Below are 14,902 nucleotides of genomic sequence, written 5' to 3' on the forward strand. Positions count from 1 at the left end.
TAGCTCTTTAAATTTCAATTTAATTTAGTTTTATAGTTTTGCATAACAATCACATGGTTTCACAATCAAATCCACTCACTCAGAGACGTCTGGCACACATTCTTATCCTTTTCAGCCTGTTCTCTCATCTCATAGGTAGTCTAATATTTGGCTTATCCTTCCATTTTTTAAAAATATAAACAGATACATCTCTTTATATATAAGCTAGCATACTTGACACCCTACTCTGTACCTGGCTTTTTTCCAATAATATATCCTAGTGATCACTCCGTAGCAATATACAGAGATAACCCTCTTTCCTTTGTACAGCTGCAGAATACTCTGAAGGGGAGCACCCCAAAATATGCCACTTTGGCATATTGATTGGTTTGAATTAAAGGTACTTGAGAAACAAGTACCTTTATTATATGGGATTTAGAGAATTTGGAGAAAATAAGCTTTCCAGGGAATTTTGAGACACGAATCTTAAGGTTTTAAGTTCCGTTAGCCATTGCCATTCTTTTCACTAGAATGTCCCTTGATAGGTTAATTTTACCTATAGCATTTAGCATAGTACCTGGCATACAGTAGGTGCTTATTTAAAGCCTATTTAAGAGCTGAATGAATCCCTGCCTTTTCCCTATGTTGTGATTTAATACCATCACTAATTTAAGATCTGTTAGATGGAACCAGAAAATGGAATATACTGGCTTCACTTTCTTGGGACACACATTAAGGAGCAAGTGTTTACTAAATTGTTTGTCCTTTTTCACTGTTTATGTTCAATTTTTGAATTTCATTATCTTCATCCATTGTTTATCCTTTCCTCAATATTGAGCTTCAGTTCTCATCAGAATTCACTTTTTCTTAACCAGGGCTAGCTCTCAAAAATTATATACATTGAGTGTTTCATAAAGAACTATTTCATTGAAAGCAACAAAAATCTCTTCTCTCCAAGATTTAACAGCAGAGAATGTTTGCTAAATGTTTTAAAAAATATGCTCATTTTAGAAAATATCTCCAAACTTTCCATTCCTAAAATAAAAAATCTAGTTGGTTATCATTCTCTCTATACAATTTCATATTTTGCTCTTTTCACTTAATAAGTATTTTCCCGTGACATAAAAAATTTTGAAAGAATATTCAAAGTGAGTTAAAATACCTCAGAGGACCCTGTGTACAAATTCAGAGCACCAGAAAGAGTATTTGTGTCTCTCCCCCTTACGTATACAGTGATTGAAAGTGTCAGCTGCCTCAAGGGTATGATGTGAAAATTTTGTTTAAAAATAGAAATTGCAGGGGGTGTGGGTTCCATCCTTGGTCAGGGAGCTAAGATCCCACATGCCTCGTGGCTAAAAAACCAAAACATAAAACAGAAGCAATATTGTAATAAGTTCAATAAAGACTTTAAAAATGGTCCACATCAAAAAAAAAAAAAGATAATTCACCTTGAAAATAGTCTGACAAAGTTTGGTGCTAACTAAATAAATCCTGACATATTTTTTACGGAAGAGACAGACCAGTACTGGTGGTTCTAGAGCTGAAAAGTATGAAGCGTGCCCATAAGGTACCTCAACCTCTGTGCCTGAGTGCTCAACTGTGTTGGGACTTATATTTATGAAGTATTCGGGAATTTATTCAAAGATTCAGAGAACAGAAAGTGATGAAAATAGAACCCAAAATGAAAATGACAATTTTCAAGTAGACCGTTGTTATGCCTTTTGGAGGGATGGGAAAATACGGAGGGATTTCCCTGACTTTTTGTGGGGCAGAACAAGAATATCTGATTGGTGAGAACATAAGTACCAAAATGACCTTCGGTCACCCTTAAGTTTGGCCAGTAACTCTAGGGATATAAACAGGTGGGCCACAAATCCAAGCGCTGATGAACGACCTACACCAGCAGAATTTCCTTCTTCCTTCTGGATCAGAGAGCGTCTCCTTCCCAAAGAGTTGGACCCCCAACTCTATAAGACAAGCTACTTTCTTCACAGTTTTCTGGGTATCAGCGTGACAGTCTCATCCCTGCCTTCACTGGGAGGAAAAGGAATGCAACCTCCACCGGCCTCAGCCGTACGTTGAAGCACTCGGGAATCTCCCGGATGTGAAGCAAGCGCCTCAGAAATACGCCAACTGCCAGGGACTGCAATAGGCAAAAGGGGAGAGGACGCTTAAAGAGGTAGGTGAGAAGGCATTTTATTCCTCTAATTTTTTTTTTTTTTGCGGTACGCGGGCCTCTCACTGTTCTGGCCTTCTCCCGTTGCAGAGCACAGGCCCCAGACGCGCAGGCTCAGCGGCCATGGCTCAGCGGCCATGGCTCACGCGCCCAGCTTCTTCGCGGCATGTGGGATCTTCGCGGACCGGGGCACGAACCTGTGTCCCCTAGCATTGGCCGGCGGACTCTCAACCACTGCGCCACCAGGGAAGCCCTGTTTTCAACTCTGACTTGCAGCTGTCGCATACGGAAATTCTATAGCCACTCCAGTTTGAGGACCCCACCCAAGAATCTGGAGACAAGCGGCGCACGGCCAGCTCTCTACCCCAGGCCTAACGGACCACTCTGGGAGGAGCCTAATGGGTCCCGCCACTGCGGCCTAGAATGCCAACAAGTAGGGTAGGAGAGGCTGGAGATGGGGGCGGGACGGCGCGTCTGCCTGACCGCTGATTGGCTGAGGGCACTCGTTGCCTGGCGCCATTTGTTGTTGGAGGGGCGCGCCTGACGCAGCCTGCGTCCTGCACGTGCAGCCGTTTACGCGGCGTCAGCGCCTGCGAGAACTCTGGGAGAGCAAGCAGCGGAGAGGTGAGTGGCCTAGCAGCTTTTTCCCCCCCGTACGCGCCTCGTCCCGACCCTCTGGGCTTCCCAGTAGTTGGACTTTGGGCCGACTGAAGGACGGACGCGGTGGGCGGGGGTTTGAAGCCGTCCTTTGGCGTCATTCTGCTTTCTGCCGGAGGGTCCAAAAGCACCGTGGGTGCCCGAAGTCTGAGGTTGAGGCCTGCAGAGGAGGTGAAGGAGCCTTTTTGACCAGCCCCTGCTTGTCTTTTTCTCTGAATAGGGATGGTTGTAGTAACACTGTGTATAAATCCTCCTTGGCGAAGCCAGTCCTTTGTTGGAGGTATTCGGGCCACCTAACCACTGCTTCCTTCCCTGCCAAACTTCGAGGCCTTGATCCCCGCCCCCCCTCCAAGAAACTAAGTAAAAAACCTCAAGCTAAACGGCTTACCTAGTTTTGAAGGGAGGCATGTGAAGGGAGAAACCTTGAGTAGTATCTGAAAAATGTCCCCTCCCCTTAATATACAATAAGACGTTTGAGGACCCTTCGATGGAGACGATAAATTCTAACAACAGATTTTGGGAGAAAGCCTAAACATCAGTGGGGACATGGTGATTGCTAGAGTGATTAGGTAAGTGGTTCAACTGATTTTTAAAGAGAAAAAGGATGGACATAAATGCTGTCTCTAGGGAAGAAACAAAACTTAATTGCTTTTTTTTTTTTTTTTTTTTTTGCGGTACGCGGGCCTCTCACTGTTGTGGCCTCTCCCGTTGCGGAGCACAGGCTCAGCGGCCATGGCTCACGGGCGCAACCGCTTCGCGGCATGTGGGATCTTCCCGGACCGGGGCACGAACCCGTGTACCCTGCATCGGCAGGCGGACTCTCAACCACTGTACCACCAGGGAAGCCCTAATTGCTTGTTTTGCAAAAACTTTTTGGGAGGATCAACACTTAGTTGAGTAGTTTGGAGGGGTATATGTGAAATGATGAGGGTTTATGCTTTTAAAGATATGATTCTGATCTCTCTGATTCTAATTGAGGCTAAATGTGCATGTTTGTATTTTTATGAAAATAGAACTGGAAGCCACCATGGGAGATGAAGATTGGGAAGCAGAAATAATCAAACCTCGTATGTCTTCCTATGTTCCTGTATTTGAGAAGGTAATAAAATTCAAAGTTTGCAGTTATTAAATGCTGCAGATTTTATCGAAGTTGAAAATCACTGTGGTGAGAAAGTTCTAAATTACAGTTTGTTGTGCTTATCTCGGTGTGATTGTTATTAACTATCTCATGGCGAATGATGAAGAGGCACGCTAAGCCTCAAATAGAATAAAATAGTCTGAGGTAATTTGATAATTAAAAACTGAAATGTATATAATAATATTAACAATTTAATTTAAATCTCAATGATTTAGGACTTGTGGGTGAAAGCAAGCTTATGCTAATGTGGTTGAATGTTTCTGAGATACAGTCATATAGAAAACTGAAAAAATTTAATTTGATTTTGGTTGATGTTTTGAATTCTGAAAATTGGTTTCCTACAAGCAGGGCTCTCAAGATAAAAACATTAGGCTGATTCAGATGGTAACATTAGTTTGATCTTCAAATGTACAAATCAGCAGATCTTTTTTCTCAATGGTGTTTGAAGAGTTACATTGGAATTCAGAAGAAGGGTTATGGAGTGGGTTTTGGATTTCAGTTTTCACTTGAAAATTGACTTAATAAGGTGAACAGACTCTACTTTAGAAGATAGTGTATTTTAACGGGTTGCTTTTACATAAGTGTTACATACTTGAAAATGTCTCCAAAAGTTGATTTTTTTCCTTTTAGAATTTCCAGTTGGTGTTTATGTTAGTCAGTTCTGATACTTTCTATTTCAAAGTGATGTCTTAGTGGAAATTCTTAATTTACCCCAAATCATAAGATAAGTAATTCTTTGTCTCAATTGGATTTGATCTGTATGTATATAAAGTTTATGTTAAAATATCTAAAATGTTAATCTGAATTTATCGTGTTTCTTGTTTTGGGACTTACTTTAGAAGTAACATCTTTTGTATGTTATCTTTTTACAGTCTTCCCATCATAAAAATATTGGAACACCATTGGGAAAAGAGGAGAAAAATCACCTAACAGTCTTGCTCACTAGCACAAATGCTCTGTTTTTAGTAAATTTTCCTCTATTTTTCCCAAACATGTTTTTATATAGATTGTAATGATAGTACATAATAATAATTTTTGATTTCAGCTTTTTCACTCTTCAACATTAACTATTCCATATTACTAATTTCCTAAAAATAATTTCTAATGGTTATATAATATTTCATGGACTAGAGCTACCATAACATAAATAATTTTCTGTTGGTGCGAATTTAAGATGTTGTTACCTTTCCACTGTAATATTGTCATGAATATCTACAGTTTATTCTTTGTTTTAATTTGGGAGTATTTTTTTCTAAAATGGAATTACTTGGTCAAAGAATATTTTATGGTTCTTTCTTTCCCTGGTTCTCAACAGATTTGTTCTAATACAAAGTTTAACTCACAAATACAGATGTTCTTCCACTTGGACTTGTCTAATTTTTATTTTTTCTTACTCTGAGATTTTGTCTTCACTAAATACTCTTCAAACAGTGTACTTACTGCACTGTAGCATGTTGTGCATGGTTATTGCAAAGGGTGTCTGAAATTGAGGATGGTCAACTGTCAGGCTTCTAGATTTACCTTTTGGAAATCTTTGTGCTATTCAGTAACATACTTTGTTTCTTGATATTGGTCAGACTGAGTTGAATATTAATTTATGTTAACATTTCTACCTTATGATTCTTAGTATCTATTTGTGTGGGGCCAGTTTGTAGTAAACTTTTTGCACTTGTCTGCAAACTTAACACCTGGTACTGGTTGTGCAATTAGTTATTTGGCCTACTTGACTTGAAGGAACATGGTGCAATCAGTGGCTCTGTTTGCCTGCCTTGGTTGAATAAGAAATGTAGAAACTAAGGATAAATATATGACGTTTTTATGTAGGAAAAATGAGGTCTTTTCTTCAGCCTATTTTCTTTTTTTTTTTTGCGGTACGTGGGCCTCTCACTGTTGTGGCCTCTCCCGTTGTGGAGCACAGGCTCCGGACGTGCAGGCTCGGCGGCCATGGCTCACGGATCCGTGTCCCCTGCGTCGGCAGGCGGACTCTTCAACCACTGCGCCACCAGGGAAGCCCGCAGCCTATTTTCTTTTAAAGGCACCATTTTGATTGGTTGTTCTAATTGAATTTCCATTTCAAGAGACAGCTGGGCTTCCCTTTTTCAACTTATATTGGCTCTGAGACCATCTTAGATTGGTAACAATATCTGTGATCAGCCTTTTCTTTTTTTTATTAATTTTTAAAAATTGGAGTATAGTTGATTTACAATGTTGTGTTAGTTTCTGCTGTATAGCAAAGTGAGTCAGTTATACATATACACGTATATCCACTCTTTTTTAGATTCTATTCCCATATAGGTCATTACAGAGTATTGAGTAGAGTTTCCTATGCTATACACTAGGTCCTTATTATGTGATCAGCCTCTTCTGAATGCTTCTCAGGATCCTTACTTGGAGATTTAATATTGATACATGCTTATATAATTTTGAACTAACAGGCTACTATTCTGGTAGTTCTCAGAACTTCCCAATTCTAGTTTTTGAAGTGAGTGTACCACCTGAAGATAGAATAATAAAAGATGTGGGGTTGAGAGAAATTTGATAATGTTAACAGTTACAGCAGTCCAGAAAACCCAGTGGTTAGGCATTTGCACGTTGCATGCAAACTTGTTGGGATGAGTGGTGGAATGGATGAGTATGATGACTGTAACAGGATGCTGGGTTTGCTTGCTAGTTGTAAGGTTTCTTGTTAGATGACCCTGGGAGTAAGTCTACACAGTGATCACTTCTGTCTGATCTTTTTGCCTTTTTTGTGGCATATTTCAAAGGCAGATACTCTTGTGATTAAAGTGGAAACAGCTTGAGATAATTAGTCCATCCACAATTATTTTATTAAGTAGTAAAAGCAAAGTTTGTAATAATTGTTTAGATAAGAAAGTAAAGTTCATGGCTTCTTTGTTCATGTTCATACTGCAGTTCTGAAGTAGCAGGGGAAAATGTGGTGGTTGGACATCGTTGGGTTGGCAGACCTAAGGAAGTTGATGTGCTGGAGCCTGAGGAAGATTTCCAGCAATTTCTGATTCTAGTCATCAGTGAGATGTGGGAAGATACTGTGTCTCTTACTCAAGAGCACAGAAAATCATATATGTGGAATAGGAGCAAGTTGTGGGAGATACATAATATGTTCATCCAAATAAAAACCCAGGAAAGTGCTCTCACTCATCTCCCAAATCTAAATGACGGCATCAAGGGCAGAGTGACAAAAAAGTATGGGAAGGCTGAGAAGAAGGCTAAAGAGATTGCAATGATGGTAGAAATGTTGGTCGAGTTAGTCCAGGGGATAGAGAAAAGTGAATCCTCTTGAAGGAGGATTGGCAGTTTATGACCAAAGGATTCCAATGAACTGATGGAGATTGGCTGATGCCCACGAGAACCTAACACCAGAGAGAGAGTCTTTCGTTTTCTCCCTTTTTTCTCTGTATATACTCTGTCCTCACAGTAGGTTTGTGGTATAGTCTGCAGTTGATAACGTCGCCGTGAGTTTTGATTGCTAAATGTTTTTGTTTGGGGAAATAACTTTTATTTGGAAAATGCTGTCACATGCAGAAATTAGGGCTTAGATTGTAAGCATTTGCAACAGACACATTTGTTCCTGGGCTTTGGTTATTGTTTCTATTTTGAGGTGATTTGCTCTTTCTTATGTGACATGATAGGTCATCTGGAACCTTAGGTCTGTGTGTGATACATGACACTCAGAGTTGGAGTTCTCTAGCTCTGGAGGTGCTGAAGGAGCTGCATTAATTCTAGAAGATGACTCCATGCAGCAATTGCTGGAGAAACTGAAGAAGGGACCAGACTTCAACTGGGAATGTGAATGGGGCTGATGTGGCTGGGACTGATGAATCAGAAGAAGGGATGGAGGATGGTATTGTCTGTATTTGGGGGCTTTAATTTCTGTTTTAGATCATAGGAGGAGAGATGTATTTTGTTCAAAATTTAAATTTTACATGGCATGCTATCTGATGCAACCTATCTGGTCAGTTTATTTGAACAATGTAACTCGGCTTTATTTGACATGGAACCTAGAATAGGAGATGAGATCTTGGTATTGTGTACAAGTTGATTTAGTACTCTGATGCATTTCAGGGTATTCTGGGCATAAAATGGAGGATATTTGCAAAGGTCCTTAAAGGGCTGGGGAAGAAACACATGGAACTGTCTACATAGGTCACTGAATGGACAGGGAAGAGGCATCTTCAAGGTTCATAAGCTGTCCAGCTATAAGTTCGCTTGAGTAGCAGACCTGACAAGTAATTGAGATCAAAACTCTACCATGTTTTAAAAAAAACAACTTAACATGTTAATGGAAGTATTCATTTGTTTGGAAAGACAAAAGATCTAAAAAAAAAAAAGATATTCCAGAATTGAAAATAATAAGAGTACGTATAAGGTAAAAAGAAATGTGTTCATCAAAATGCAAATAGATTATTTGTAGCTACCTGTGAGAATCCTTGTTTAAAACATTTTGAAATTTCTCAGTTGGTTCATTTGAATGGATAAAGAGGTTATAAATATTTTATAGCTAAGTGTTCTAAAAATAAGGTAATGTTAAGACCTGAGACTCATTCAGCACATTTTTATTATTATTATTATTTTTTGGCTGCGTTGGGTCATTGTTGCTTTGCTGGCTTTCTCTAGTTGCAGTGAGCAGGGGCTACTCTTCGTTGTGGTGCGGTGGCTTCTCTTGTTGCGAAGCACAGGCTCTAGGCGCACAGGCTTCAGTAGTTGTGGAGCGCAGGCTCAGTAGTTTGGCACACAGGCTTAGTTGCTCCGTGGCATGTGGGATCTTCCTGGACCAGGGATCGAACCCATGTCCCCTTCATTGGCAGGCAGATTCTTAACCACTGCACTGCCAGGAAAGTCCCAGCACATTTTTATTTCAGCCATACTTGGTGCTGGAGAGAGTGGTGAACGTGATAGATAAGGGGCTCACTGTCATGGATGTTCTGTTTTACTGGGGGACACAGAATAAGCACATTGAAAATCAAATATAGAGTGAAAAATATTATGAAAAAAATCAGGAAACTCTGTGTGTGTGTGTGTGTGTGTGTGTGTGTGTGTGAGAGAGAGAGAGAGAGAGAGAGAGAGAGAAAGGGAGAGAAAGAGAGGGAGAGAGAGAGAGAGAGAGATATTGGGATGGGGTAGATTTAGATTACTTGGAGAGGAAAAACTTCCCTGAGACTATGACTCATGAGCTGGAGACCTGAAGGAGTCCCAGTAGGACATGATGTGTAAAGATCCAGAGAAGGGAACAAACTTGGGGTATCAGGGCAACAGGAGGAAGTACAATGTATTAGTTTCCTATGGCTGCTGTAACAAATTACCACAACCTAGGTGGCTTACAGTAACAGAAAAATTTCTCTTACAGTTCTGGAGGCCAGAAGTTAGAAATCATGGTGTCAGCAGTGCTGTCTTCCTTCTGTAGACTCTAGGAGATAATCCATGCCTCTTCTAGCTTCTGGTGGTTATGGGCAGTCCTTGGCTTGTGGCTGCTTCTTTTTCTGCTGTCTTCACAGGCCTTCTCTGTGTTTGTCTTAATACCCTTTGCCTCTCATAAGGACACTTGTGATGACATTTAGAGCCCACTGTGATAATCTGGGGTAATCTCCTCATTTCAGAATTCTTTTTTTTTTTTTTTAATTTTTGGCTGTGTTGGGTCTTCGTTGCCGCGTGTGGGCTTTCTGTAGTTGCAGCGAGCGGGGGCTACTCTTCAGTTGCAGTGTGCGGGCTTCTCATTGCAGTGGCTTCTCTTGTTGCAGAGTACGGGCTCTAGGGCACGTGGGCTCAGTAGTTGTGGCACACGGGCTTAGTTGTTCCACGGCATGTGGGATCTTCCCGGACCAGGGCACGAACCCGTGTCCCCTGCATTGGCAGGCAGATTCTTAACCACTGCACTTCCAGGAAAGTCCCAGAATTCTTAATTATATCTGCTCGATCTCTTTTTTCCAAATAAGATAACATTTACACCTTTCAGGAATTAGGACAATATCATTGAGTGGCCATTATTCAATCTGCTATAGCTAGTATGGCTGAAGCACAGTGAGATAAGACAAGATTGGTAGAAAATGAAATCCGAGAAGGAAAGAGAAAAGGAGAGGGAGAGGACCCTGGAGATAGTGGTGGACATAGAGCTGATAGGACTGGATGGACTGGATATGGGGAATGAAAGAGAGAGTGATGCCAGGTGTTTAAATTTAAGCAACTAGATGGATGATGGTGCTCTTTACTGAAATGGGAAATATGTGGAAGATGAACAAATTTGGGAGGGGAAAAAAATCAAGAATTCTGAATTTGCTGTGTTCATTTTGAGATACCTAAGAAAACATGTAAGTAGGAATGCCAGTCAGTAGGTAATATGAATTTGTTGCTTAGGAGAGGGATCAGAGCTATAGATACAAATTTGGGAATTACCTATATATTAATGGGGTTTAAAGCTGTGAGATTGGGTAAAGTTAGATAGAGTAAAATAGACTGAGGGCTGTGCCATGAACTGTGGGGCACTCCAACTTTAAAGGAACGTTAGAGGAGGAGCTGGCAAAGGAGATTGAGGAGGGAGTGGCCAGTGGGGCAAGAGGAAAACCAGGGGAGTGTGTGTTCCTTAAGCCAGAGAAGAATGTTGGAAAGAGGAAGGAGAGTCTGTTGTTTCAAATGCTGCTGAGAGTTCTGGTAGGATGAAGCATAAAAGTAGTAATTTTATTACATAATATCCTTATTATAAGCTTTTTCAGAGCAGAGGTGAGGATGGAGGCTAGACTAGAGTGGCTTGAAGGAAAAATGGAATATGAGAAAGTGGAGGCAGCAACTGTAGACAAGATGTTTTGCCTACAAAGGAGCAGAGAAGTGATGCAATAGCTGGAAGGAAATATGAAGTTAATTCATTTTTAAGGTAATGAAAAAGGTTAAGGATTTTTTATGATGAAAGGTGAATTCTGTTGAAAAAATTTTTTTTTAAAAATTTGCCTTGGAATGTATTTGGGACATTAAATTCCACAGTCTGAAGATTGTCTAATAATAGTAATTTTTCGATTCTTTGGTGCCAGAGTGTTTCATTACTTTTTTATCAGTTATATAATGCTGAAAGCATTATAACACTTATAAAACCAGCCCTTTTTGGGGCTCTATTCATCCAGTAATACTTTGGCCACTAGAAAAGAGAAAGAAGTCTTCAGGGTTTCAGTTTAAACAGGGAAAACTGGATTACTTTTCTTGTTTAAATGTCTATGGTAATCATAAATTGGAACTTTTTACTGTAGCCCAAGCCATTTCCAGGATTCTATTGTCTATTTTTAATAAGTCGGAAAAATAACTGGATGACTTTTGAGCTTTATAAAGGTAGTTTTTAAAGTCATTTAGTGTCTTTTGTGAAAGAAATTTTAGATAAAAGTATTACCTGAAGAGACCTACCTTGGTACGCTCCCTCCAGCTTTGGGTTTATTTAAAGGAATTTATTTGAAAAAATATTGTGATTCTTCTAATGCAATCAGTTAATTAAAGTATCATCTGTAAATTTTAGGTCACTTTTCGTTTTTAAATGATTGAATTCTGATTTTGATGTGCAAGAATTTCAGAGCTCTGTTCAAAAGTTTTGCCTTAAGTAGAGGAAGCTTGTTTGAGAGGAAATAAAGATTTAATGATGATAAGGACATCCTAGGAGTTGGAAGTGAGAAAAATGTTACTCATGTTGTCATTAACCCAGGAATACCCTGAGAAATGTTGGAAGGTTCCAAAATTAACTTGACATTTAGCTATGAATTTTCTGAGTCCACCAGTCGTTACACCATTGCAAGCATAATGCATATGTATTAATAGCGAATAAATTTTGAGACTGAAGTAGGGAAAATGGGACAGTCAGTATTTGGGAGCATTAAAGGCAATCTTGAACTATTTCTGTGACAAATTTGATTGAAATTAACCATGAATATTCTGACCTGTAGCTGGCGTCCACCATTTCATTGGATTTTTAGTGCACCTGCGAGATAACATCTGTAGATACACTGTTTTTAGTGCATAAGTGAGGTTTTCTTTACTTTAGAATTAATTCTTTTTTTAATAATGTGAGTACATTAGTTTCACTTCATATAAAAACAATTGAAGTTTAAAAATAAATTTCTGTAGTGCTTTACTGTAGAAATTGTTATCTGCCACTCTCCTTCTGTGCTCTACTTTATTCTGTACAGATTTGATGAGTATACTGTAAAATACTGAACTCTGTAACCTATATTGTGTATTGGCAGGTATTGATTTACTCATGTATTACTTTGGTTATTGTAGTTATATAATAATAGTATTTGATTATACTTTTCAAGTAGGGTGGCTAAAGTTTTATTTGAAGTTGGGTGTCAGCAAACTCCATACAGGGCCAGGTAGTAAACATTTTAAACTTTGAAGGCCTTGTGGTCTCTGTTGTGACTTTGCTATTGTAATGCAAAAGCAGCCATCGACATACCTAGATGAATTGAGCGTGGCTGTGTTCCAGTAAAACTGGTAGCCCACCAGATTTCTCTTGTGGCTGTAGTTTGCTGACCAGTGTTTTAAGTGATATATTAATACGCTATACGTACAATGTTAAAGTGGAGGTGTTTTAGAGTAATTAATAAAGGAACATGCAGTGACTCAGAAAATCTTACATTCTGTAATTGTTTTGTTCTGAACAAAACCCAGTTGTTAAAATTTTGTAGTATTTGTGAGATAGAGTACACATTTTTATTATTCAAAGTAGAAAACTAGTCTTTTTTTTTTTCTTACAGGATAGGTATTCTTCTGGAGCAAATGGAGACACTTTTAACAGGACTCTGGCTTCATTGTCAGGTATGTGTTAAGGCAAAAATGTAAAACCGTTTTTAGGTTAAGGGCTTCATCCAGTGGATGAGGAGCTGACTAGTAGATGTCTTGTAGAGGATGTTTTCTAAATTTTCTAGTGAGAATTCATTCTGACTTGAATATTTTGGGTTGGGGGCCACTTACAGCTAAAGGAGAGAGGAGAGAGTGTAGTGCTGTAGAGTGTATCCTTTGATTTAGTAGGTTTGCTGTAAAACCTTTGCCCGACCTGGAAGTTGCATGTTTGGCTTTCAGGCTGCTTAGGGAATTGTCAGGGTTCCTGATATAAGGCAGTAGGAGATTGGACTCTGTAAGGTGTTGAAGCAGGTTGCAGTGGTGGTGACCTGTCAGGATAACTGTTTAAACCAAACTCATATCTAGATAATATGAGTTTCTTTGGGATCTGAAAACAAATTTAGGGGAGGTCCTAGGCAAATAAGAGAAACATCAAGATAAGGGAGCTGTTGTTTTCTCCTACCATTTATTTCCATCTGGTTCGCCTACATATTTTATAAAGTTGATGTGGATGGGAAGATGGGTGGAAGTGGTAGGTCCTGGGCTAGGAAGTTAAACTTATGGCAGTAGTGTTTCATTTTGTTGAAGTCCAAAGCAGGCTGAAATGCTATTTCTACTATTTTTCTTCAGTTTTTCTTATTGTGGTAAAATACACGTAACACAAAATTAACTGTATTAACCATTTTTAAGTGTACAGTTCAGTGACATTAAGGACATTCATATTGCTGTGCAGCCATCACCACCATCTACCTCTGGAATTTTTTCATCTTCCCAAACTGAAACTTCGTGCCCATTAAACAATAACTCGCCAGTACTTCGTCTCCTCAGCTCTTGGCAATCACTGTTTACTTTCTATGAATTTGAGTTACTGTGAATTTACTGTGAGTCTCTATGAATTTGAGTAACTACTACTTTTAAGTCTTACTCTGATGCAAGAGAGGGCCTGGTGACACCAGGTAGTTTTATTTCTCTCATCAAAGATTAGTGGATGAAGTAAAACATTTTATAGTCTAGGAAGCTACTGGCTCACTGAAGCCTGTCCCAAAGTGAAAAAACCTGTGGAGAGGTAGTTTCTAAAATGTGAAGGGGAGTTCGAGAATCAGAGTTCATTGGGTTAAAGCAAATTTAATTCCCATGTTCACCTTAATTTCAGAGTAATTCTCTCTCTCTCTCTTTTCTTAGAGTAATTCTCTTGATAGAAGGAAGTTGAGTTTAGAAGAAATGCTTTTGCTATTACCAAGATGCATTTGTCTTTTGTAAACATTTAAATGCAGCGGTTTAATGTAGAATATTCAGATTCTCAGAAGTTTATGAAATTTATGCCTGCTGAAACCCCAGCAGAAGGCTAACCACATGCATGTGTGTGTACTTGAAGTATTCAAAAAAGAAAATTGGGTAAAAGTAATCTATACTTCTTAACACATCTATATGCATAGATCATTGCGTAATCAGGAGAAACCTTGTTCTGTGAGGTGTCAAAGATAATTTTTGTAAGGGAATGAAAGTTTGGGTCTATAGTATATTAAGGTATAACGTGACTTTGTAGTGAAATCATCAGTAAACTAGATTGAAATAGCCACCAACTAAAACCCTGGACTTTTCTTAGCATTAGATCTTGAATGTTCAGGCTAATGATATAAAATCAAATAATGAAAAATATAGATTGCCTGCTCACCTTCTGGATAACAAATACTTTGGTAGCTCTTTTTTAAGTAAAATATTTTTTTCATGAAAATAGATTTCCTTATTACAGAAATACATACTAGGCCAATGAATGCTATACTAAGTTAATACCTACATACTCTTATTGCAAAAAAAAATAGTGGAAAAACTTAAATATAGTTGTGAAAAGAAAGAAAATGAAGTGAAATCTTGGCTCCCAGGTTTAACCATGAGTGTCTGTTGACAGTCTTTCAACTCTGATTGTTTAGATTTCTGCATGAATCAACCAACTATGGATGAAAAATACTTGGAAAAAAATTCCAGAAAGTTCCCCAAAGCAAAACTTGAATTTGCCCTCCACTGGCAACTATTTATATAGCATTTACATTGTATTTGGTATTATATGTAATCTAGAGATCATTTAAAGTATGTGGAGGATGTTAGGTTATATGCAAAGATGA

At 38.9% G+C, this 14,902-nt stretch overlaps 1 protein-coding gene across 3 annotated transcripts in view; it reads left to right on the forward strand.

Annotated features, from left to right (window-relative positions):
- Positions 1-3,839: 3,839 nt before the first annotated feature.
- Positions 3,840-14,902, forward strand: part of DDX4 (DEAD-box helicase 4) — a 66,752-nt gene continuing 55,689 nt past the window's right edge. For all 3 annotated transcript variants that reach the window (XM_060146078.1, XM_060146081.1, XM_060146079.1), the window contains exons 1-2: positions 3,840-3,911; positions 12,695-12,755. In XM_060146078.1, the coding sequence (XP_060002061.1) occupies positions 3,840-3,911; positions 12,695-12,755 (133 nt within the window). The remainder of the gene's footprint in view (positions 3,912-12,694; positions 12,756-14,902) is intronic.

The sequence above is a fragment of the Lagenorhynchus albirostris genome, chromosome 3, assembly GCF_949774975.1.
Source record: "Lagenorhynchus albirostris chromosome 3, mLagAlb1.1, whole genome shotgun sequence".
Taxonomy (NCBI): domain Eukaryota; kingdom Metazoa; phylum Chordata; class Mammalia; order Artiodactyla; family Delphinidae; genus Lagenorhynchus; species Lagenorhynchus albirostris.